This window comes from Aethalodelphis obliquidens, unplaced genomic scaffold (genome assembly GCF_003676395.1).
Source record: "Aethalodelphis obliquidens isolate GAN/ISIS:26980383/991018 unplaced genomic scaffold, ASM367639v1 scaffold10, whole genome shotgun sequence".
In the NCBI taxonomy this organism is placed as follows: Eukaryota; Metazoa; Chordata; class Mammalia; order Artiodactyla; family Delphinidae; genus Aethalodelphis; species Aethalodelphis obliquidens.
The window spans coordinates 13,979,804-14,002,788 of record NW_020837954.1 but is presented as its reverse complement, the minus strand read 5'-3'; the positions used below and the strand labels follow the sequence as shown (position 1 = coordinate 14,002,788).

General features: G+C 35.5%; 1 protein-coding gene across 1 annotated transcript in view; it reads right to left on the bottom strand.

Moving 5' to 3' along the window:
- The window catches only part of TTC6 (tetratricopeptide repeat domain 6), a 208,006-nt gene that overhangs the window by 81,243 nt on the left and 103,778 nt on the right, over nucleotides 1-22,985 (bottom strand). Inside the window, exons 7-8 of the mRNA XM_027111731.1 lie at nucleotides 19,010-19,151; nucleotides 5,227-5,331 (exon numbers count right to left, since the gene is read on the bottom strand). Of these exons, the coding sequence (XP_026967532.1) occupies nucleotides 5,227-5,331; nucleotides 19,010-19,151 (247 nt within the window). The remainder of the gene's footprint in view (nucleotides 1-5,226; nucleotides 5,332-19,009; nucleotides 19,152-22,985) is intronic.

Genomic DNA, 22,985 nt, shown 5'->3' with positions numbered 1-22,985 from the left:
AGGCCCGTGAGCCATGGCCACTGAGCCTGCACGTCCGGAGCCTGTGCTCCACAATGGGAGAGGCCACAACAGTGAGAGGCCCGCGTACCGCAAAGAAAAAAAGAAAAAACAGACTCACAGACATAGAGAACAGACTCGTGGTTGCCAAGGGGGAGGGTGGTAGGGGAGCGAAGGACTGGGAGTGTGGGATGAGCAAATTTAAACTACATATATAGGATGGATAAACAACAAGGTCCTACTGTAGAGCACAGGGAAGTATATTCAATATCCTGTGATAAACCATAATGGAAAAGAATTGTTTAAATGTCTGTATGTGTGTAACTGAGTCACTTTGCTGCACAGCAGAGATTGGCACAACATTGTAAATCAACTCTACTTCAATAAAAAATAAATAAATAAAAATTTTAAAAATTAAATCAGAATATATTATATGCAGACCACTGACATTTTTTTAAAGGAATAATAAAAAAGATAAATTTAAGATAGGAAATAAAAGGAGAACATAAAACAAACAAAAGGCAGCATCTATGAAAACAAAAATCAAATGGCAGGATAAAACAAAAAATATCAGTAATCATAATATATATAAACAGGTAAAATTTGCTTTTAAAAGAAATGAGACACACAGATCTTTGTATCTAAATATCATTTCCCATTCAAAGAAACCAGGAGTCTCTGAACAAAGGTCTGATTACAGTTCCGGTGAATGGAAAGTGTTCTGGGCCCTCTTTTTGTACCAGAAAGTCCTGTTGGATCCTTTTCCTTCTGGTCATTGGGTGTGAACAACCACCAGTACCAATTTACTTCTGGACTACCTTTCTAATACATTAATCCATCATCACCAGTTCTAACCAACGCTTCTTATAATTGCTACAATTCCTACTTCTGTTCAGACAATTCTGCCTACTCTCAATTCCCTATATTCACACTTTTCTATATACAAAGACAGAAGAATACATGCTCATACTTTATAAACACACAGTTTAGACAACATTGTACTCATATTGCAGACCCCCCCCTATTGTGTCAGTTCATTTAGAATCAGATGCTATCAGTGGAGGATAAAGAGAGAGGGAGCAACATGCACGGGGAGCCTTCAGACCATGATGTAGATCTGACAACTGTGGAAGGGGAAAAGAGAGGAAGGACTCGGTAGGAAGAGCTTCAGATTATGGACCAGTTCTGAGAAAGAGTCAGCCAGGCAGATGGAAAGTCTCTGAGCCAAAGCACCTGATAAAACAGTCCCACATTGAACTGGAAAGGGTCAGCTTCAGAAAGCCCCTGTGCTTAGTCACTGTCTGGGAGCAGTCCAGAGGAAGAATGGCCCTGGAGTGAATGCCACGGTAGATCTACAGGACAGCAGCTGGAGGCTGGCCAAGTATGCTCTTCCATCAGATTCTCTTGAAGGAAATGTGAGCATCACATCTTTTTTTGTGAATGCCACACCTACTTACACAATTAATATTCACCCATCTTTTACATTAAAGAATCTTTTATATAATTTGTTATTAATCTTCTCTTTTTAGTTCATGGCATCGTTTCCCAAAAAAATATAATTATTATTTTCTTAAGTAAATGAAAAGTTTAGATTACACTTAAAAAAAGGAAGTGCAAATATACACAATAATCTTCCAATTTAAATTACACATACACTTTGGCCAGGAATTTCAAATAGAAAAAATACACATACGTATGCAAAGATACGTGCAAGTATGTTTTAAGAGAAAAAAAATCAAGATGCAGAACGATATAGATTACCTTATTCCACATATGTAAAAACATTAATCCGCACAAACCTGCATGACATAAATAAAAATGAAAATGTCCGAATAGATACATACAATGTATTTGACAATAGCTGATCTCAGGGAGAAGAGGACTGGGGAGGACAGCATTCAAGATGGGGAGTGCTCTTTATGCTATACACATCTTTGTATTTGAATTTTTTCTGCTACTTGTGCAAGTTCTTAAGTAATTTTAATAGGTCTTACCACTCTGAAAACAGCACAGACAACAATATTGCTAAAGAAAATAATGGTTTAACAAAAGACAAACTAGAAAGAAAATTTTGAAAAGAAACCACAAAATAGAATAATGTTAGTAACACCAAATTAACCACATGCCACTTATATGGCTCATATAAAACAAAACAAACAACAAAGTGATGATTAAAATGAAAATATTCCTGAACACAAACAGATAACAACACAGGGCTGGCCATATTAGAGTAGAATTGCAGCATTAAATAGGCCAAAGTAGGTCATTCAAAACTGATAAGAGACAGAATTCATAAGAAAGTAAAACACTGCCAAATTCATAATAAAGATAAACAGCTTCTACTCACATAAAGTAAAAGCTATTAGTAACATATGGAGAAATGGACAAAACACAGGTGCATTGAAAATCTCAAAAAGTATTTTTTTGATCAAGTGAAAGAACTATGCCACAGAAGAATGCAATAACAGAACAATATAACAGCCCTACCTATTATTAACTGAGCACTTACCATTCAACAGGCAACACACTATACAGTCTCTTATTAAATCCCCAGAACACCCAAATTACATACAAAACTCTGAGACTTCAAGAAGTTAAGACACTTATGAAAACAAAGTTAAGATACTTAAGAAAAACTTATGGTTACCAAAGAGGAAAGCGGAGAGAGATAAATTGGAAATTTGGAATTAACAGATACATACTACTATATATAAAATATTATAGATAAACAACAAGGACGTACTGTATAGCATAGGGAACTATATTCAATATCTTGTAATAACCTATAATGGAAAAGAATCTGGAAAAGAAAACACATATACATACATATATATAATGTGTGTGTGTGTGTGTGTGTGTGTGTGTGTGTATAACTGAATCACTTTGCTGTACACCTGAAACATGGTAAATCAACTATACTTCAATAAAAAAATAAAAATTTTTAAAAAGAAGTTAAGATACTAATACAAGGGTATCCAGAAAACAAGTGGGATTCAAATCCAAGATTGTCTGATTACAAAGCCTGCACACCACTTAGTGCGGCTACAATATAAGTCACTGCATATAATAGCACTGAATTAGTATTGTAGATACTATTGGGATAGCTAGTAAACCACAAAGCAAATATCAATAAATTCCAAGAAACTGTTACTCTAAAGAACATATTTTCTTATGTTAATAAGGATAAACAATAAAAATTAAACAAAATAATTTCAACAAGTTAAAAAAACACTTTCCCCCATAAGTTGTGTATCAATAAGATAAAGAAAACTGCAATAGAAATTATTTAGAAAATAAATGAACACACCATAAATAAAAATGTATGAAATAAGGTCAAAATACTTATATTTGTTAAAAATATGAAAGGTAAAGAAATTAAATTTTCAACAAGAAATTAGGAAAATGCCCAAATAGAGATGTCAACCTTCTGTGGAAACAGGAAACAAATAAACAAAACATTTTGAAAAAAAGAAACAACAAAAACTCAGAGGGGCAAAAACTGAATTTATAACTAATCCAAAAGTTTTTTGGTCAAATATGGTAGGTTGGACTCATTTGTTTTTCTGGATGACTGGTCATGATATCTAATAGCTACGGAATCATACACCATAAACCTTGCTAAAAAAATTAAAGAGATGGTTTTACACTAGTGTGGGTATAGTAATTTGACAAGTAGAGAATAAAGCACTTGTAATTGAAAATAAATGAGAAAAGACCAAAAAAAAAATACTAAACTAATTTCTAGAAAATTCATTCTAGGGAAGAAAAAAATTCCCCAAATATCATTAGAAATGGGAAAGAAAACAATGCAACTTTAGAAATGGAGATTAAAACTAAAGAGAGAATATATACAAACTCTGCATATAAATTTCAACTGAATACATGGCTTTCTGTAAGAATATGTTACCAATTGACTTCAGAAAAGATATTAAACATGAATAACCCAAGAATTAGAAAATAAAAAGTTTTAACTGTCAAAAAATTACCTTCCCAAACAGTTCAAATGTTTCAAGACAGTGAATTCTTCCACATTTTCAAGGTTATTCCTAAGCTATTTTAATTCCAGAATATTAAAAAAGAAGAAATGCTACCCAATTAACTTTATAAAGCAAGAATGACTTTGATAACAGAGTCCAACAAAAAAATACACTAAATACATATTTCACTCATGAGTATATATTTTAACAATACAATAAAATATTGCCTAACAGAATTCAATACAATATTTAAAAATAATACATCATAATCAAGGAATACAAAGATGTTTCAATATCAACAATGATGTTGATGACCATTTCAAACAAGAGCATATATGGACAGAATTTCTTTGATTTAATCTTATCTCTGAATTTATTATGCTAATACTCTGGTATGCTTTCCCCATGATTAACTTTTTTGTCTTATTCTTTCCTGATATATGTGTTATCAGTAAGCTATCTAGGATCCTATGCAAATAACCTAATTCTAAATACCATTAAAAATGCATACACCATGATGTCCATCACAGAATTATTTTAAGAGGAAAATATAAGTAGGAAGAAGAAAGGGGCGGGGGGGGAAGGAGAATAAAAGAAGAGGAGGAGAAAGAAACAGAATTTTTAACAATGAAAGAAAATGGACGAGAAAGTGGGCAGTGATTGTCTTGAGGGAGAAAAATAACAGATGATTTTGGTTTTCTTCTCTTCATTTTTCTAATTTTTAAAATAAGCTGTATAACATAAAATAAGAGCAAGCAAACACTTTAAGGGAAGAAGAAAATAGATTAATAATTGTATTGGGTAGTTTTAAACTTTCTTAAACATTAACTAAAAATGCACTTTTAAAAGCAAATGAAAATATCATAAAGATCTTCTAAACAACCCAAGAAGCTTTATATCTTGTCAGTCAAAAAAATGATTCATTCAGAAAGAAAAGAGAATACTCTTTTTGACTGGGTAAATTAACATGGATAAGTACAACATTTTTTTTAAGAAATATACATATAAGTGTATGTGCATAAGTGTACATATAGTTAGGGGTTATGTGTGTATGTATGTATACACATATAACACATACATATAAAAATTATTTATTTTATATGTATAATTTCTATAGTGCCATCCAATCATTCAATTATGTCAATCTTTACCAACAATTTACATAACAACTGTCCAGTAAAATTTAATGTCATAGTCAATTATACAGTCTAATTATTAAACAACAATAGAGAAAGGTCATTCAGTATTTTACCTCATATTTTGGATATACGGTTTCCTTTATGACAGATACTGGAACAGAGAATTTGGGCGAAGTCAGATTCCAAAACAACTTGGTAAATCCTGGATAAGCAGACACCTTTGAAAATAACATAAAAGGCTATTAGAAACTAACAAATGGTCCCTAGGGTAAATACCCAAGCTCCTATCAAAATTAGTTCTAGCTGCTGAGAAAATGAGGTGATTGGTTCCACAGTGTCTGCAAATCTGGGAAAGACAATTTATCATACCCATCAGATTAGCAAAAATATAGTCAGCAATTTCAAGTGATGCCAAGGATGTGGGAAATTAGTAGAACCACACTAGAGGCAAACTGGCCATTTCTAGTAAAATAGAAAATGTACATGCCACATAATCCAATAATTTCACTTCCAGCTACATATTCTAAGGAAATTCTTCCACATATTCATGAAGAGATATGTACAAGGATGCTGATACAGCATACGAAATAGCAAAAAACAAAGCCCAATTTAAATGTTAATTATAGAGAAACAGATGAATAAAATGTGGTGTATTCATATAACTAAACACTGTAAAGCCATTCCAGCACAAAAATTACAAACCATAGATGGATCTTAGAAGCACAGTGTTAACAGTAAAATAAGTAACTTTTAGAAAGATACATACAAAATCGTGTCATTTATATAAATGTACCTAGAACACACAGAACTATAGTATTTATTGTTTAGGGTCATAAGTACATCTAATAATGTATAAAATCATGGACTGGAAAAAAAGATAATTGTAACAATAACTGTCCTTGAGTAAAAAGGAAGAGAAATGGAATTACGAAGAAGTACAAGAGGACTTAATTTGTTTTTAAAATGTCTTTTAAAAAATCTGGAACAAGTATAACAAAATATTACTTACAAATTTTTGATAACATGTACCAATGTGTTTGTTAGTTTGGTTTCTGTATTTATTTGTTTCTTTAAACCTTTTCAAATAAAATTTAATCAGGCATAGAAGAATTTTTAGGGAGGTGAAACTATCCTGCATGATACTAGAATTGTGGCTAAATGACATTCAGTTCTCAAAACCACCGAACTTTACAGCACAAAGAGTGACACAATGTATGCAAATTTTAAAAAAATCATTTAGGAGGTCAAGAGGAATCCCAGGATAGTAACCTTGGAGATGAGTAGGGTATATAAGACTAAAGGCAAAAGAAACTGTATGTAGCACTACACTTTAGTTGATAAAGTTGTTTCCCACAGGAATATGGGTTAATAATTCTGATATTTCTATACTGGAATTGAACAATTAAGTAAATGGATGGAGGATGGTGGGAGCCAGGTTTGTCACTCACTGTAGGGAGCTTAAAGATAAGTAAGGGAGGAGGTTAGAATGATACATGTGGTCATGAATTAGAGTTGTAGACATCAGTATGAACTCATGCTTAGCTTAAGTTAGACAAAGATGGTTACATATACGACAATCCAAAACCTGTGGGATGTGGCAAAGGCAGTTCTAAGAGAGAAGTTTATTGCTATACAAGCCTACCTCAAGAAACAAGAAAAATCTCAAATAAACAGTCTAACCTTACACCTAAAGGAACTAGAGAAAAAAGAACAAACAAAACGCAAAGTTAGCAGAAGGAAAGAAAGCATAAAGATCAGAGCAGAAATAAATGAAATAGAAACAAAGAAAACAACAGTAAAGATCAATAAAACTAAAAGCTGGTTCTTTGAGAAGATAATCAAAATTAATAAACCATTAGCCAGACTCATCAAGAAAAAGTGGGAGAGGACTCAAATCAATAAAATTAGAAATGACAAAGGAGAAGTTACAACAGACACCGCAGAAATACAAAGCACCCTAAGAGACTACTACAAGCAACTCTATGCCAACAAAATAGACAACCTGGAAGAAATGGACAAATTCTTAGAAAGGTATAACCTTCCAAGACTGAACCAGGAAGAAATAGAAAATATGAACAGACCAATCACAAGTAATGAAAGTAAAACTGTGATTAAAAATCTTCCAACAAACAAAAGTCCAAGACCAGATGGCTTCACAGGTGAATTCTATCAAACATTTGGAGAAGAACTAACACCCATCCTTCTCAAACTCTTCCAAAAAATTGCAGAGGAAGGCACATTCCCAAACTCATTCTATGAGGCCACCATCACCGTGATACCAAAACCAGACAAAGACACTACAAAAAAAGAAAATTACAGACCAATATCACTGATGAAAATAGATGCAAAAATCCTCAACAAAATACTAGCAAACAGAATCCAACAACACATTAAAAGGATCTTACACCATGATCAAGTGGGATTTATCCCAGGGATGCAAGGATTCTTCAATATATGCAAATCAATCAATGTGATACACCATATTAACAAATTGAAGAATAAAAACCATATGATCACCTCAGTAGATGCAGAAAAAGCTTTTTACAAAATTCAACACCCATTTATGAAAAAAACTCTCCAGAAAGTGGGCATAGAGGGAACCTACCTCAACATAATAAAGGCCATATATGAAAAACCCACAGCAAACATCATTCTCGATGGTGAAAAATTGAAAGCATTTCCTCTAAGATCAGGAACAAGACAAGGATGTCCACTCTAACCACTATTATTCAACATAGTTTTGGAAGTCCTAGCCACGGCAGTCAGAGAAGAAAAAGAAATAAAAGGAATACAAACTGGAAAAGAAGAAGTAAAACTGTCACTGTTTGCAGGTGATATGATACTATACATAGAGAATCCTAAAAATGCCACCAGAAAACTACTAGAGCTAATCAATGAATTTGGTGAAGTTGCAGGATACAAAATTAATGCACAGAAATCTCTTGCATTCCTATACACTAATGATGAAAAACCTGAAAGAGAAATGAAGGAAACACTCCCGTTTACCATTGCAACAAAAAGAATAAAATACCTAGGAATAAACCTACCTAGGGAGACAAAAGACCTGCATGCAGAAAACTATAAGACACTGATGAAAGAAATTGAAGATGATACCAACAAATGGAGAGATATACCATGTTCTTGGATTGGAAGAATCAATATTGTGAAAATGACTCTACTACCCAAAGCAATCTACAGATTCAATGCAATCCCTATCAAATTACCAATGGCATTTTTTATGGAACTAGAACAAAATAATCTTAAAATTTGTATGGAGACACAAAAGACCTCAAATAGCCAAAGCAGTCTTGAGGGAAAAAAACAGAGCTAGAGGAATCAGACTCCCGGGCTTCAGACTATACTACAAAGCTACAGTAATCAAGACAATATGGTACTGGCACAAAAACAGAAACATAGATCAATGGAACAAGATAGAAAGCCCAGAGATAAATCCATGCACCTATGGTCAACTAGTCTATGACAAAGGAGGCAAGGATATACAATGGAGAAAAGACAGTCTCTTCAATAAGTGGTGCTGGGAAAACTGGACAGCTACATGTAAAAGAATGAAATTAGAACACTCTCTAACACCATACATAAAAATAAACTAAAAATGGATTTGAGACCTAAATGTAAGACCAGAAACTATAAAACTCTTAGAGGAAAACATAGGAAGAACACTCTTTGACATAAATCACAGCAAGATCTTTTTTGATCCACCTCCTACAGTTATGGGAATAAAAACAAAAATAAATGGGACCTAATGAAACTTAAAAGTTTTTGCACAGCAAAGGAAACCATAAACAAGACGAAAAGACAATCCTCAGAATGGGAGAAAATATTTGCAAACGAATCAATGGACAAAGGATTAATCTCCAAAATATATAAACAGCTCATGCAGCTCAATGTTAAAGAAACAAACAACCCAATCCAAAAATGGGCAGAAAACCTAAATAGACATTTCTCCAAAGAGGACATACAGATGGCCAAGAAGCACATGAAAAGCTACTCAACATCACTAATTATTAGAGAAATGCAAATCAAAACTACAATGAGGTATCACCTCACACCAGTTAGAATGGGCATCATCAGAAAATCTACAAACAAATGCTGGAAAGGGTATGGAGAAAAGGGAACCCTCTTGCACTGTTGGTGGGAATGTAAATTGATACAGCCACTATGGAGAACAGCATGGAGTTTCCTTAAAAAACTAAAAATACAATTACCATATGATCCAGCAATCCCACTACTGGGCATATACCCAGAGAAAACCATAAGGCACATGCCCCCCAATGTTCACTGCAGCACTATTTACAATAGCCAGGTCATGGAAGCAACCTAAATGCCCATCAACAGACGAATGGATAAAGAAGTTGTGGTACGTATATACAATGGAATATTACTCGGCCATAAAAAGGAACGAAATTGAGTCATTTGTTGAGACATGGATGGATCTAGACTGTCATACAGAGTGAAGTAAGTCAGAAAGAGAAAAACAAATATCATATATTATCGCATGTATGTGGAACCTAGAAAAATGGTACAGATGAACCGGTTTGCAGGGCAGAAGTTGATACACAGATGTAGAGAACAAATGTATGGGCACCAAGGGGGGAAAGTTGTGAGGGGGTGGGGATGGTGGTGTGCTGAACTGGGCGATTGGGATTGACATGTATACACTGATGTGTATAAAACTGATGACTAATAAGAACCTGCTGTATAAAAAAATAAATAAAATTCAAAACTTAAAAAAAGATGGTTACAGATAGAAATATTATATATATTTATTATATTTATTATGTGTATTATAAATATGTGTATTTATAGGAAGGAGTTAGTATACAGACATATATTTGTGTGAGGTGAGAAGGCCTAGAAGCAACAAAGCCCCAGCAGCAACAAGCACATCCAATGCTCTGATCTTAGTTTCTAACTACATTCTCCAATAAAGGGAACTGAGGCTCCCTGTAGAAATGGCTGATTCTATGGACTGGGGCAGGAAATACGCAAGATAAACCTGGAGCATCTGTACTACCAGTAATTAAGTGTTAAAAAAAAAAATCCCACAGTGATGGGGTCTGTCAAAGGGACATAGGAGACAACTGAAGGAGCTCTCAATGACCAAAGCTCAAACAATTTTAGCAAAATAATAACGATAATAATAAAGTAGTATTGTAATATAACTCAAAGTATAGCATAAACATCCATGGGTCATACTGATATAAGTAAATGACTGAATAAATAAATAAATGGGAAGAACAGACAAACATCCTGTCCAGATGAATTCAAATTAATCTTTGTAGGTACTCTGCTCTGAAAGAGGTGGAGCATAGCTCCACATTCCTTAAGTGTGGGCTGCACATAGTGACTTCTTTCCAGAGTACAGAACGGAAAGGAGGCAAAAAGAGAAAATTGACAATAAAGAAAACCTGGCAGACACTACCTCAGCCAGGTGATTAAAGTTAACATCAACAATGATAAGTCATATTGATAATACGTACTCTCAATATGATATGATGAAAATGGCACCTTACCTCAGTGGTCTTCCTCCCAAAATCACATAACACAATCAAATCAAAAACACATCAGCCAATCCCAATTAGGGACAGTCTACAAGATACCTGACCAGTACTCTCCCAAACTGTCAAGGTCAACAAAAACAAGGGAAGTCTCAGAAACTGTCACAGCCAAGAGAAGCCTAAGGAGACATAACAACTAAATGTAATGTGGTATCCTGGAGGGGATCCTGGAACAGAAAATGGGCATTACATTAAAACTTAGGAAATCTGAATGAAGTACGGACCTTAGTTAATAATGACGTATAAATAGCAGTTCACTGATTTTAACAAATGTACCATACTGCTCTAAGATGTATTGGTAGTTTCTTAGGGCTACTGTAGCAAATACAATTCGGTGGCTTAAAACAACAGAAATTTATTCTCTCAGAGTTCTGGAAACAAGAAGTCCGTCAAGGTGTCAACAGGGCCATGCTCCCTCTGAATGCTATAGAGAATTCTCCTGTGCCTCTTCCTAGCTTCTAGTGGTTGCCGGCAACCCTTGGCATTCCTTGGCTTGCAGCGGCATCATTCCAATTTGCTTCCATCAGTCCAAGGCGTCTTCCCTGTGTGTCTGTGTGTTCACAGAGCATTCTCTTCTTATAAGGACACCAGTTATATTGGATTTAGGGCTTACCCTTGGGTTTAGGGCTAACCCTAAATCCAAGGTGATCTCATTCCAAGATTCTTAATTACATCTGTAAAGACCCTATTTCCAAATAAGGTCACATTCACAGGTACCATGGGTTAGGACTTGGATATATCTTTTGGGGGCCACTATTAACCCACCATTATCATGTTAATAATAGGGGAAACAGAGTGTGGGAAATCTCCACACTGTCTTTGTAATTTTTCTGGAAGTCTAAGACTATTCTAAAAAATAAAGTTTACTATCAATAAAATAATAATAATAAAACAAACAGTAAAAGAAAAATAATTTTAAAAAATAGCTGGAAGTGAAAAACTTAATCAGGCATTCATGACAAGATTTGAAGAAAATGTGGCAAGATTTTTTAAAATAATAGCTATCTGAATCCATGGTATTATTGGTAATTGTGTTTTCCTTAACTTTCATTGACTTTGAATAATATTTAATTGGACCAAGCACTTTCCCCAACAAGATTTGTCTTTCACCAGAAAAAAATGAGCACAGATGATTTTAAAGCATCAACTTACAAGCATTACTCTAACATTAACTATGAAACCTTAAGAGTGACCATCTCCTGGAGCATGGTTGCTATACAGACTTCTGACAGTAATATCCAAAGACCCAAACACAGTAAATAAAGATTCACAATTATAAGCTGATACTGAGTCTTCAGCACTTTTATTTCTAGTCAACTATTCTTTGATCACATTTCCTCTCTACCAACAGAGTATTTATTTAGAGAAAGGTAGATTTTGCAGTTGCCATGTTAATTTGTCCACCACAGAAATTCAAAATTGTTTCCATCTCACTCATCCTCTATTTGGTGGGCACACTGCATCACTTTATGCTGTATAGACCTAGAGCCAGGAATTCCTTGACAAAAGATGAATAAACTCTTCCAAAATCAGCTGACAATTCTTTTTCCAAAGATCACCTAGAAATTAAGATTTCAGATATTCAAATGATATGTCACATACAATATGGTAAATCTTCCCTTGTAGTAGGTAGACTTTCAGCAGCTTAAGCATCCAGAATACAATTATTCCCCTAGAAGAAGGCAGAATACAAGCCTCTAAGTGGGAAGAGAGGAAAATCTATCACTAAACAGCACGATTTTGCTCTCAAGGAAAAACACAGATGCACTTTCAGGAGAGAATGTGTCAAATTAAACTAGCAAAGAAACACTCATCATGGTAAACTGGTTTCCCCAGCAATGCTCAGAACTTTCTAAGAGGAAATGAGGAAAATGGTTAAAAACAGCCAGGTTGGTGGCTGCTAGAACTTGACAGGAGGGTAAAGATTGCACTAACTATAAAGCAAGCTAGGTTAATTTAGTAAAACAGCACCTGCACAGCCCCTAAGGTTACTACATATGTTACAACCCAATACAATAACTCATGTTCATACTGAAGACTCAATGTCAGAATATTATATTCACTATAATAAAGGGAGAGAGACATGCAAATTAGCTTCAGGGGTAAGTTGAGCTTCATATAAATGAAATATAAGGACGAACAACAGTTTCTAAAATGTGGTCTGAGCTCTGGAGAGCCTCAAGACCTTTCAGGGGTCTTTTCAAGACCTTTCCACACTAAAAATACAAAGAGGTCATTTGCCTTTTTCACTGTGTTGAAATTTGCACCTTGTGTTAAAAAAAAAAAAGAGAGAGTAAAATTGGTGGACCTTAGTGTGAATTAAGGCAGCAGGATCTTAAAAATACCCCCACAAAGCAGGAAAAAAATGTTCATTTTATTAAATCTCAACTTTTAAGTGAATATCTTTTTAATATTCAGTGTAACAAAATGATAAGTACACATGAAGTTCTTCTGTGGCCATAGTGCAGTAGGATGGTGGTTTTGAGGAAAAACATGTGTGCTATTGTTTGAGTTCTGAACTGAACTAGCTACCATTTTTACTTGAGAGGACAAATATCAAACTACCTTTATTCAGACTTCGGTTTGTGGTAAGCATTTTCTTGAAAATGAGAAAATCAGTCATTTCAAATAAAATAATTTAGAATATTTGTGTCAAGAGAAAAAATTTAAGCTTTTAGCAAAAATCAGAATTTTGGAAAAATTGTGTCCCTCACCATGAGCTTGCCAGGTTCCCAGTGCTAAAAGACTTTTCTGATAATATTAAAATTGAGATATTTTGACATTATATATTAGTGAAATGTGTCAACATTTGAAGATCTACATAACTTGATGAATAGTACTTTCTAAATGACCAATGCAAAATGTTACAAAATCATGCATGGGTAAAAGAGCCATTCAAAGTACAAAATGAGGCAATAGATTTTCATGTTATAAGGTATAAAAAAGTCATTGACATGGTTTCAGATTTCAATTGCAACAAACTTTTTTACCTGTACAAATTATCATTTAATACATTTTCTTTTCAGCTAAGTTTAATTTTTTGGTACTGGTCCAACAACCACAATTCTTGTATTAAACTTTTAACTTTGAGATAATTATAGATTCACAGACAGTTTTAAGAAATAATACAGAGAGACCCTATCTATCCTTTACTCAGTTTACCTCAAAGGTAACATCTTGCAAAACTGTAGTACAGAATAACAAAATATTGACATTCATATAGTTAAGATGCAGAACATTTCCATCACTGTAAGTGATCCCTCATATTGTCCTGTATAGACACACTCCACCCATTCCCACCCACTCTCATTCTGAAACCCTGAAAACCACTAATCTGTTCTCCATTTCTGTAATTTTGTCATTTCATGAATGTTATATAATAAAATCAGCCAGTGTGTAGTGTTTTGGAATTGGTTTTTACCAGCATAATTCTCTGAAGACTTATCCTTATAGAGTTTATATATTCATTCTGCAACATGCTTAATAGTAGTTGCATGTTTATTTTGGTTTTTTAACTGCCAAACTATTTTTCAGGGTTCTGAGAAAGGAGTTTTGTTAATTAAGCATACACTTTCCTTAACATTATAGAGCTATTCAAAGTATTTATTTCATATTGAGTGAGTTGTGGTAGTTTGTGTTTTTTGAGGAACTGCTCTGTTTTGTCTAAGTTGTCAAATTTATGTGTGTAGAGTTGTTTATAGTATTCCCTTATTATTATTTTGATGTCTGGAGGGTCTGCAGTGATATCTCCTGTTTCACTTCTAATATTGGTAATTTGTGTATTTTCTGGTTTTTCCGTATCAGTCTTGCTAGAGGTCAATTTTTTCTAAGAACTACCTCTTTGTTTCACGGATTTTCTCTATTGTTTTCATGTTTTCAACCTTATTGATTTCTGCTCTTCATTATTCCTTCCCACTGCTTGCTTTGGGTTTATTTTGCTCTTCTTTTTCTAGGCTCTTGAGACGGGACGTTAAATTATTGATTTGAGACTTTCTCTTTTTTACTATAAGCATTTAGTGCTATAATTTTCCCTCTCGGCACTGCATTATCTGTGTTCCACAAATTTTGATGTGTTGTATTTTCATTTTAATTCAGTTCAATTGATTTTCAATGTATTTTTTAAATCCCTTGAGACTCCCTGGATTAACACATGGATTACTTATACCTGTATTGTTTAGATTCCAACAGTTTGGAGATTTTTCTGTTACCTTTGTTATTAATCTCTAGTTTGATTTCATTATGGATTTGTTTTATCTTGGTATATGTCCTGCAGGAACGTGAAAAGAATATGTATTCTGCTCTTGTTGGGTGTATTGTTCTGTACACTTCAATTAGATCCTGTTGGTTGATGGAGTTATTGATTTTTCTCCATCCTTGCTGATTTTCTAAGTGTTCTACCAACTATTTAGAGAGGGGTGTTGAAGTCTCCAAGTATAATTGTGGAATGGCCTATTTGTCCTTTTAGTTCTACCAGTTTTTGCTTCACATATTTTGCAGCTGTTTTGTGCACACACTCTTTAAGACTACTATGTCTTCCTGGTGGATTGACCTTTTTATCATAATATAATGCCTCTCTCTGTCTCTGATAACTTTCTTTGCTGGGAAGTCTACTTTATCTGATATTAATATAGCCACTCCTGCCTTTCTTTGATTAGTGTTTGCACGACTTATCTTTTTTTACCCTTTTACTTTCAACTTTTCTAAGTCATTATATTTGAAGTCAGTTTCTTGTGGACACTAAATAGTTGGTCATGTCTTTTAACCCACTCTGCAAGCTCTGTAACTTAACTGGTGTATTTAGATCATATATATATATATTTTTTATATCTTTATTGGAGTATAATTGCTTTACAATGTTGTGTCAGTTTCTGCTGTATAACAAAGTGAATCAGTTATATGTATACATATATCCCCATATCCCCTCCCTCTTGAGCCTCCCTCCCACCTTCCCTATCCCACCCCTCTAGGTGGTCACAAAGCACTGAGTTGATCTCCCTGTGCTATGCTAAGCGCTGAGTTGATCTCCCTGTGCTATCTCCCCATGCTATGATCTCCCTAGCTATCTATTTTATATTTGGTAGTGTATATACGTCAATGCTACTCTCTCACTTCGTCCCAGCTTCCCCTTCCCCACAACATGGTGTCCTCAAGTCCATTCTATACATCTGCATCTTTGTTCCTGTCCTACTGCTAGGTTCAGTAACATTTTTTTTTTAGATTCCATATATATGTATTAGTGTATGGTATTTGTTTTTCTCTTTCTGACTTACTTCATTCTGTATGACAGACTCTAGGTCCATCCACCTCACTACAAATAACTCAATTTCATTTCTTTTTATGGCTGAGTAATATTCCATTGTATATATGTGCCACATCTTCTTTATCCATTCATCTGTTGATGGACACTTAGGTTGCTTCCATGTCCTGGCTATTGTAAATAGTACTGCAATGAACATTGTGGTACATGTCCCTTTTTGAATTATGGTTTCCTCAGGGTATATGCCCAGTAGTGGAATTGCTGGGTCATATGGTATTTCTATTTTTAGTTTTTTAAGGAACCTCCATACTGTTCTCCATAGTGGCTGATGTATTTAAGTTAGGGATTTTGTCTGCCATTTCATTTTTGTTTTCTCCTTGTTTTCTCTGGTTTCTTTTGTTTCTCTGTTTTCTATTTCCTGCTTTCCTGTTACATGGACATATTTTAGAATTCCACTTTTATTTATCTATGGTATTTTTGAGTATATATTTCTTTGTATAGCTTTTTAGTTTTGCTCTAGGTATTACATTATATAAACATAATAAACATAACTTATCAAAGTCTACTGATGTCTCCAATTTACCAGTTCAGGTGGTGTGTAGAAACCTTACCTCCCTTTATGTCTCCTTATTCTTCTCCATTTATAATACAGTTGTCTTAAACATTTCCTCTATATACATTCAACAGTATAATTTTTTTTCAACTGACAGACATAATTTAGAAAACTCAAAAGGAGAAGGAAACTCTATTGCATTTACCTGTGTTTTTGTTTTACATGTTTTTGTTCCTTTTAGATATTCCGAGATTTTTTCTTTCATCATTTTTTTTTTTCCTGTTTAGAGAACATCTTCTAGTCTTTCTTGTAGTGTAAGTCTGCTGGGTGACAAATTCTCTTAGTTTCCTTTCATCTGAAAATGTCTTGATTCCCTTTCATCCCTGAAGGATATCTTCTCTGGATATAGGACTCAGGGCTTACAGTTCTTTCCTTTCAGCATTTGAAAAATGTTCCATCACTTACTTCTGGCCTCCATGGTTTCTGATGAGAAATCCACTGCCATTAAAATTGTTTTTCTCCTGTAGGTAACATATTACTTCTCTCTTGATGCTTTCAAGATTTTTTTCTTTGTTATTAGTTTTCATAAGTTTCACTAGTAAGTGACTTGGTACAGATTTCTTTGGATTTTTCTTACTTGGAGTTTGCTCAGCTTCCTGAATATGTAGGTTTAAGTCTTTTGCTAAACTGGGGAAGTTTCCAGTCATTATTTCTTCCTATGCGTTTTCAGTCACCCCTCTTCCTCTTCTCCTTCCAGGACTGTGATAACACAAATGTTAGATCTTTTGTTTTACTCCCACAAGTCCCTGAGGGTCTGTTAATTTTTTTTTTCAGTCTGTTTCTCTTTGTTGCTCAAACTGGATAAATTCTATTGTTTTATCTTCAAGTTCATTTCCTGTTTCATCCATGCTACTTTTGAGCCCACCTGCTGAGCATTTTATTTTAGTTACTATATTTTTTCAATTCTAAAATGTCTTCAATTTCTTTACTATGTATCTTCAATGTCTATACTAAGACTTTCTATTTCTTTTCTGAATCTTTCTATTTTTTAAAAATTTGTTTCAGGTGTGTTCATAATTATCACTGAAGCATTTTTAGGATGGTAGCTTTAAAATTATTGTCAGATAATTCTAACATCTCTGTTATCTAAGCAATAGCATCTATTGATTATCTTCTTACGTTCAGTTTGAGACTTTCCTGGTTCTTGGTATGATTAGTGATTTTCAGTTGAAATTTGGATATCTGGGGTATTTTGCTCTGAGGCTCTGGATCTTATTTAAACCTTCTGTTTTAACTGACACTCTGCTAGGCTTCCTCTGGTACCACCACAGTGGGGAGGGAGAGGAGTGGCTCATTACTACTAGGTGGGGATGCAAGTCCACGATCCCCATGTGGTCTCAACTAACACAGTAAGAGGGGAAACCTCATTACCACTTTATTAAGCTGAAAGTTCCAGCCCCAAACAGCCTTCATTGATACCACCCTGGCAGGGGTATTATAGTGCCTTCTTATACTCTGGGCAAGAGCAAAAGTCTAGTTTTCCTTCTAGGCCTTTGCTGGCAGAGGTGAGGAAAGGACCAGGGCCACCATTTTTTCTGTGGTGTTTGGCTAGGGTAGAGTAGTTATTGTTGAAAAGTTTTGTCTTGCTAGGCTGTCCCTTTCCTGGTTCTTTGGCTAGAGGGAGCAGGCTTTTGTTTGGACTTTTTTTTTTTCTTCTGTCTTTACCTAGTTTTCTTTCTAGGTTACCAATTTTTTCAACTCTAAGTCTAGAATATGTGAAGCAAAAAAGAAAACCCAAGGAACTAACTCGCCACTGTGCCATTTGTTGGGTCCCAAAGTTCCTAGTTAGTGCCTTAGTCTCTCCACCTTTTAGATCTGTCCTGTTTGTAACACGCAGGTTTTTACCTGTACTTAGCAGGAGGAATAGGAAAAAGTACTTCTACTGCATCATCCCCAGAAGTGGAAGTCTCACAACTAAGTTTCAAGAAACTACCACTTGTAAAGTTTTGGTATATTATTAAAGGAGAATATCCATAATTATGTTAAAAGTCTATTAAAATAATCTCTTCCTTTCCAACTATATATCTTCATGAAGCCAGAATTTTCCTCATATATTTCAACCAAAACAACCTACCACAAAATTGAATGCAGAAGCAAACATAAGAACCCAGCTATCATCTATTAAGCCAGACATTAAAGAGATTTGCAAAAAAAAATACAATCCTAGTTTTATACTACTTTTCTGTTTTAAAAAATATAACTATTTTTCATAAAAATACATTATGTTAACATATATGACTTTATTACTGTTATTTTTAATTTTAAAAAATAAACATTTAAGCATTTTCCCAGTTTTAATTTCCAACACTGTAAATGTCAATAGATATAACCCACATAAATAATTATTGAAGTCCTCAAAAATATTTAAGAGTATAAAAAGGGTCCTGAAACCAAAAAGTCTGACAGCTTGTAAGATAGAGAAAACTAATATTAAAGGAACTCCTTACTTCCTCTCCCGAGAGTTGTAGGTGTGGTTTGTGAGCACTCCGTCCAGTTCCTGGTGCCAATTCAGGTGGTATCCCTGGTCTTGTTGGAAGGACGGCAACATATTCTTGATTGTCACCCATAACAGGAATTCCTTGCAGTAGTCTACAGGGTTTTTAATAACAAAAAAAAATTGTTCTTTAAGCCATTGATAAGTCAAAGGGTGTTTTCTCTCATTTTATATCTCTACCAAAATAAACGTTTGATATTTGTACTAAATAGATATTATGCAGAAGTCAGATAATCCAAAATGGGAAATAATTCAAGAATAATTGTTGGCTTCTGAATGCATTTTAGTAGTAATCTTTCGGTGGTTTTGTTTTATAATATTGGAATAATAAATTCACTCTATGAAAGCCTCATGATAAGAGAGGTAAAAAGTTCTCTGCCTTCTGATCCCTAACCTGTTCCTCACTCCAAGTCACAGGAAATAGTTTCATTTCTTAGACTGAGGCAAAGCATCAGCCTAAGCAGAACTGCCTTCTCACATTAAGGTTTTCCCTTCCTGATTCATATCTTGCCAAGATGAACAGAAAACTGTTACGGTATTAGGTCTTTATTTCTAGGCTACAAACTACAAATACATAAGAATATACACAGGAGGTTTAAAACTTATCAACAGGGGGCTTCCCTGGTGGCGCAGTGGTTGAGAGTCCGCCTGCCAATGCAGGGGACACGGGTTTGTGCCCCCGTCCGGGAAGATCCCACATGCCGCGGGGTGGCTGGGCCCGTAAGCCATGGCCGCTGAGCCTGTGCGTCCGGAGCCTGTACTCCACGATGGGAGAGGCCACAACAGTGAGAGTCCCACGTACCACAAAAAACAAAACAAAACAAAACAAAAAAACTTATCAACAAAATCCTAAATTAAACCAAGAGATGAGGTAAATCAAAATCTGAAGGCAAAATGTGTCATTAATGGCTGACTTACAGACTCCTTGAAAAGACATTAGCTTTTGTATTGCAGCACTTACTGTAAAAGAAATATAAAATGAGTATAAAGTAGACCTACACAGACTATAGCCATATTTCAATTTCGCTTGGAAGTAGAGCCACTGTTCCCTCTAACTTTTTGTTATACCATTATATGAATAGACAACCAGTTTATGAGCCACCAAATGTGAAGGCAAAGCACACACATATCAAACTGACTACTTAACGATATGCTGAAATCCCTAGATTCCATCAAACCACCTCTTAAAAATCAGGCCCACCCAAAGCTAGGCTGGAGAAGACAGGGCTTTGCCAAAGTAGGTTCACAGGGAAAAGCTTCCTATCTCATCCAGTCAAATATTTGAATTCAAAGAGAAGATAAAGCTCAACTCCCAGCACAGTGGACATAACAGATTGCCATTCGACATCCAGTCCATCCTCCCTCCAATACACTTTCTCCAACTGCTGAGGATGGGGAGGTGAAGACCCTCCTGCAGCCAGTGTCCTGGATGTGTTTTAGGATCTACTAACCACGTGCACTCACGTACAATTTGGAACGAAGAAGGTTCTGATGTTCCTGCTGGCAAGCAGTCATGGTGACGTTGAGTTCTTCTGTGGCAGGGTTCCAGTTACTTCTTTTGTGGGTAGACTTTTTTGCCAGTGAGCATTCAAACAGACACAGCAAGGCTCCAGAGACAAAAGCTGTGACACTAGAGGCCACACGATCCCTGAATTTCAGCTAAGGTGGTTTGTTGCCAGTGTTGGCCTCCAGATTTCCCACCTTCCTGACTGTGCCAGAAGGAGCAGCAGCTTTGGCAGCCAGTTAAACGTGCTGTATGAGTCAGCTCTGGAAAACCCTCCCTGCCTAGAGCCCATTCTTCCAATCTTTCCATTGACTTTAAAAGCATCACATTCCCATTATTATAGATCCCTTTATGCTTAAAATAGCTAAAACTATTTCTGTTTTCTGCAACTGAATCCTGACTGATATATCCAGGAAAAACAAAAGAGCAGGGTATTCTATTGTCTAGAATAATGAGCGAGAGAATACAGATATCAAGATCAAGGAGGAGAGGGGTGACTTAAGAAGCTATCTTGAGGCACTGCTATATTTTTATCTGTTCAGAAGCCAAAAACAAAGTAGTCAGAGTCATTCACATATTATTGTCTTTTCACATCCCAAATGTGCATCAAAGAAATAGAAATTCTATTTGGTTGGAAGGAAAGTGAAAGAAGTCACTGGCCACTTTAGAGTGCATAGCTCTGGTAGACATAAACTGGGGGCCTTAGTGGAAAGGCTACCCAAGGTTAGCAACTGTTCCTGTCTGACAAAGATGAATCACTTGCTTGAAATTTTTGTCCAGATTTTCCCTGCTTCCTTCTTTATTTCCAGAGAAAAGAACCAATCCTTTTTAGAGATCTCCCCTTTGGAGACCACCACCATCTCAGTGGTTCAGAATGAAAATCTCTTCATCTCCAACTTCTCCCTCACCCCCAACAGTAATCACTTGTCCTGATCCTTCTCCCTCCAGTGTTTCTCCATCCTGTTGCATTTCCTCTCAGCTAAGTCCTATGATAACATCTTTGCTGTCCCTCACCTCCAGACTTTCCCACCTCCAATCCATGTTACAGATCCCTGACAGAGTTCTCATCAGCTACCCCCTTCCAAATACTTTAGTGACTACACACACAGGGTAAAACCCAAGCTCCTAAGCCTGGCCATCAGGGTCCTCCACAGTCTGGGAACCATCTACCTTACCAATCCTACTTCCCTCCCCAACACCTGGCCCAACCTATATTCACTGCACAAAAGATGCTCTAGGTGCTGAGATTACTATAGGTGCAATAGGGGAGACAGGCAAACCGAACTACAAGGCAGTGTGGCTATGAAAGTGTTGAAAATAAGACTTTCAGACCTCAACTGTTCCACGAAGCCTTTACAAATGTCCCTCTGGCCAGCCAAAATTCATCTTTGCTCCCTAGTTTCTCTGGTGCATTTGATCTGCAAGTTCATTATAGAATATATTACATTTTATTCTGTATATTTTTCATAGTAGATTACAGGCTGGTTGGGGTGGGAGAGGCATGATTCTTATTCATTTTCTGTCTCCCTTGAATGTGAATATAGTAGATACTGAATATGTATTGTTTAACACTGTGCTTGAAAAATCCCACAGCCAAAGTTAGCCCAGACCCTGTCCTGAGAAACTAGATTCATGGGTTAGCATGATGTACTGCACTGCTTCTCAAAGTGTGTTTCCTAACCAGCATCATTAGTATCACATAGGAACTTGCTAGAAATAAAAATTCTTGAGCCCCATCACACTTAATGAATCAGAAGCTCTGGGGAGGAACCCAGCCTTCTGTGTTTTAACCAGCCTTACTGTTAATTCTGATGCACAATGAAGTTTGAGAACCACTGATGTGCTGCAATCTTTCCTAAAAGAGCCTGATCATAAGAATATCCTGGGATACTTATCAAATCTATAGCTTCCCAGATATCTCCTCTGGAGATTCTAGTTCAGTTGGTTTGGGATAAAGCCTAAGAACTGATACACTTAAACAACCCAGATGGCCCTTATACTCAGGGGAAGCCTATAAAGCACCGCTATAGTGAGAAGAGCTAGCCTTTGGAATGAGGTTAAAAACCAGGATTTTAGCCTTAGTTTGGCCGCTTGATGTGCTGTGTTGGATAAGTCACTTTTCCTTCTCAAGTCTCAGTTTCCTCATCTGTGAATAGCAACAGCAACGGGATTTTTCAGGGTCTAACGCTTAGAAATAATATATGTGAAGAGTTTGCACAAATTACAAAAAAAACCAGTAAGTGGTTGATATTACAATCATTTTTGTTATTATGACTGAAGAGACTGAATGAAGTTAACAAGCCCATCTCTCTCAGAGTGAGTTAAACCGCCTTCCCAGTCAACACTGGTCTCCCATGGGGCCAGAGATATAAAATGTTCTTCTTATTATAGGTTGTGTCAAAGAAGATTGGAGAACATTTGCTCC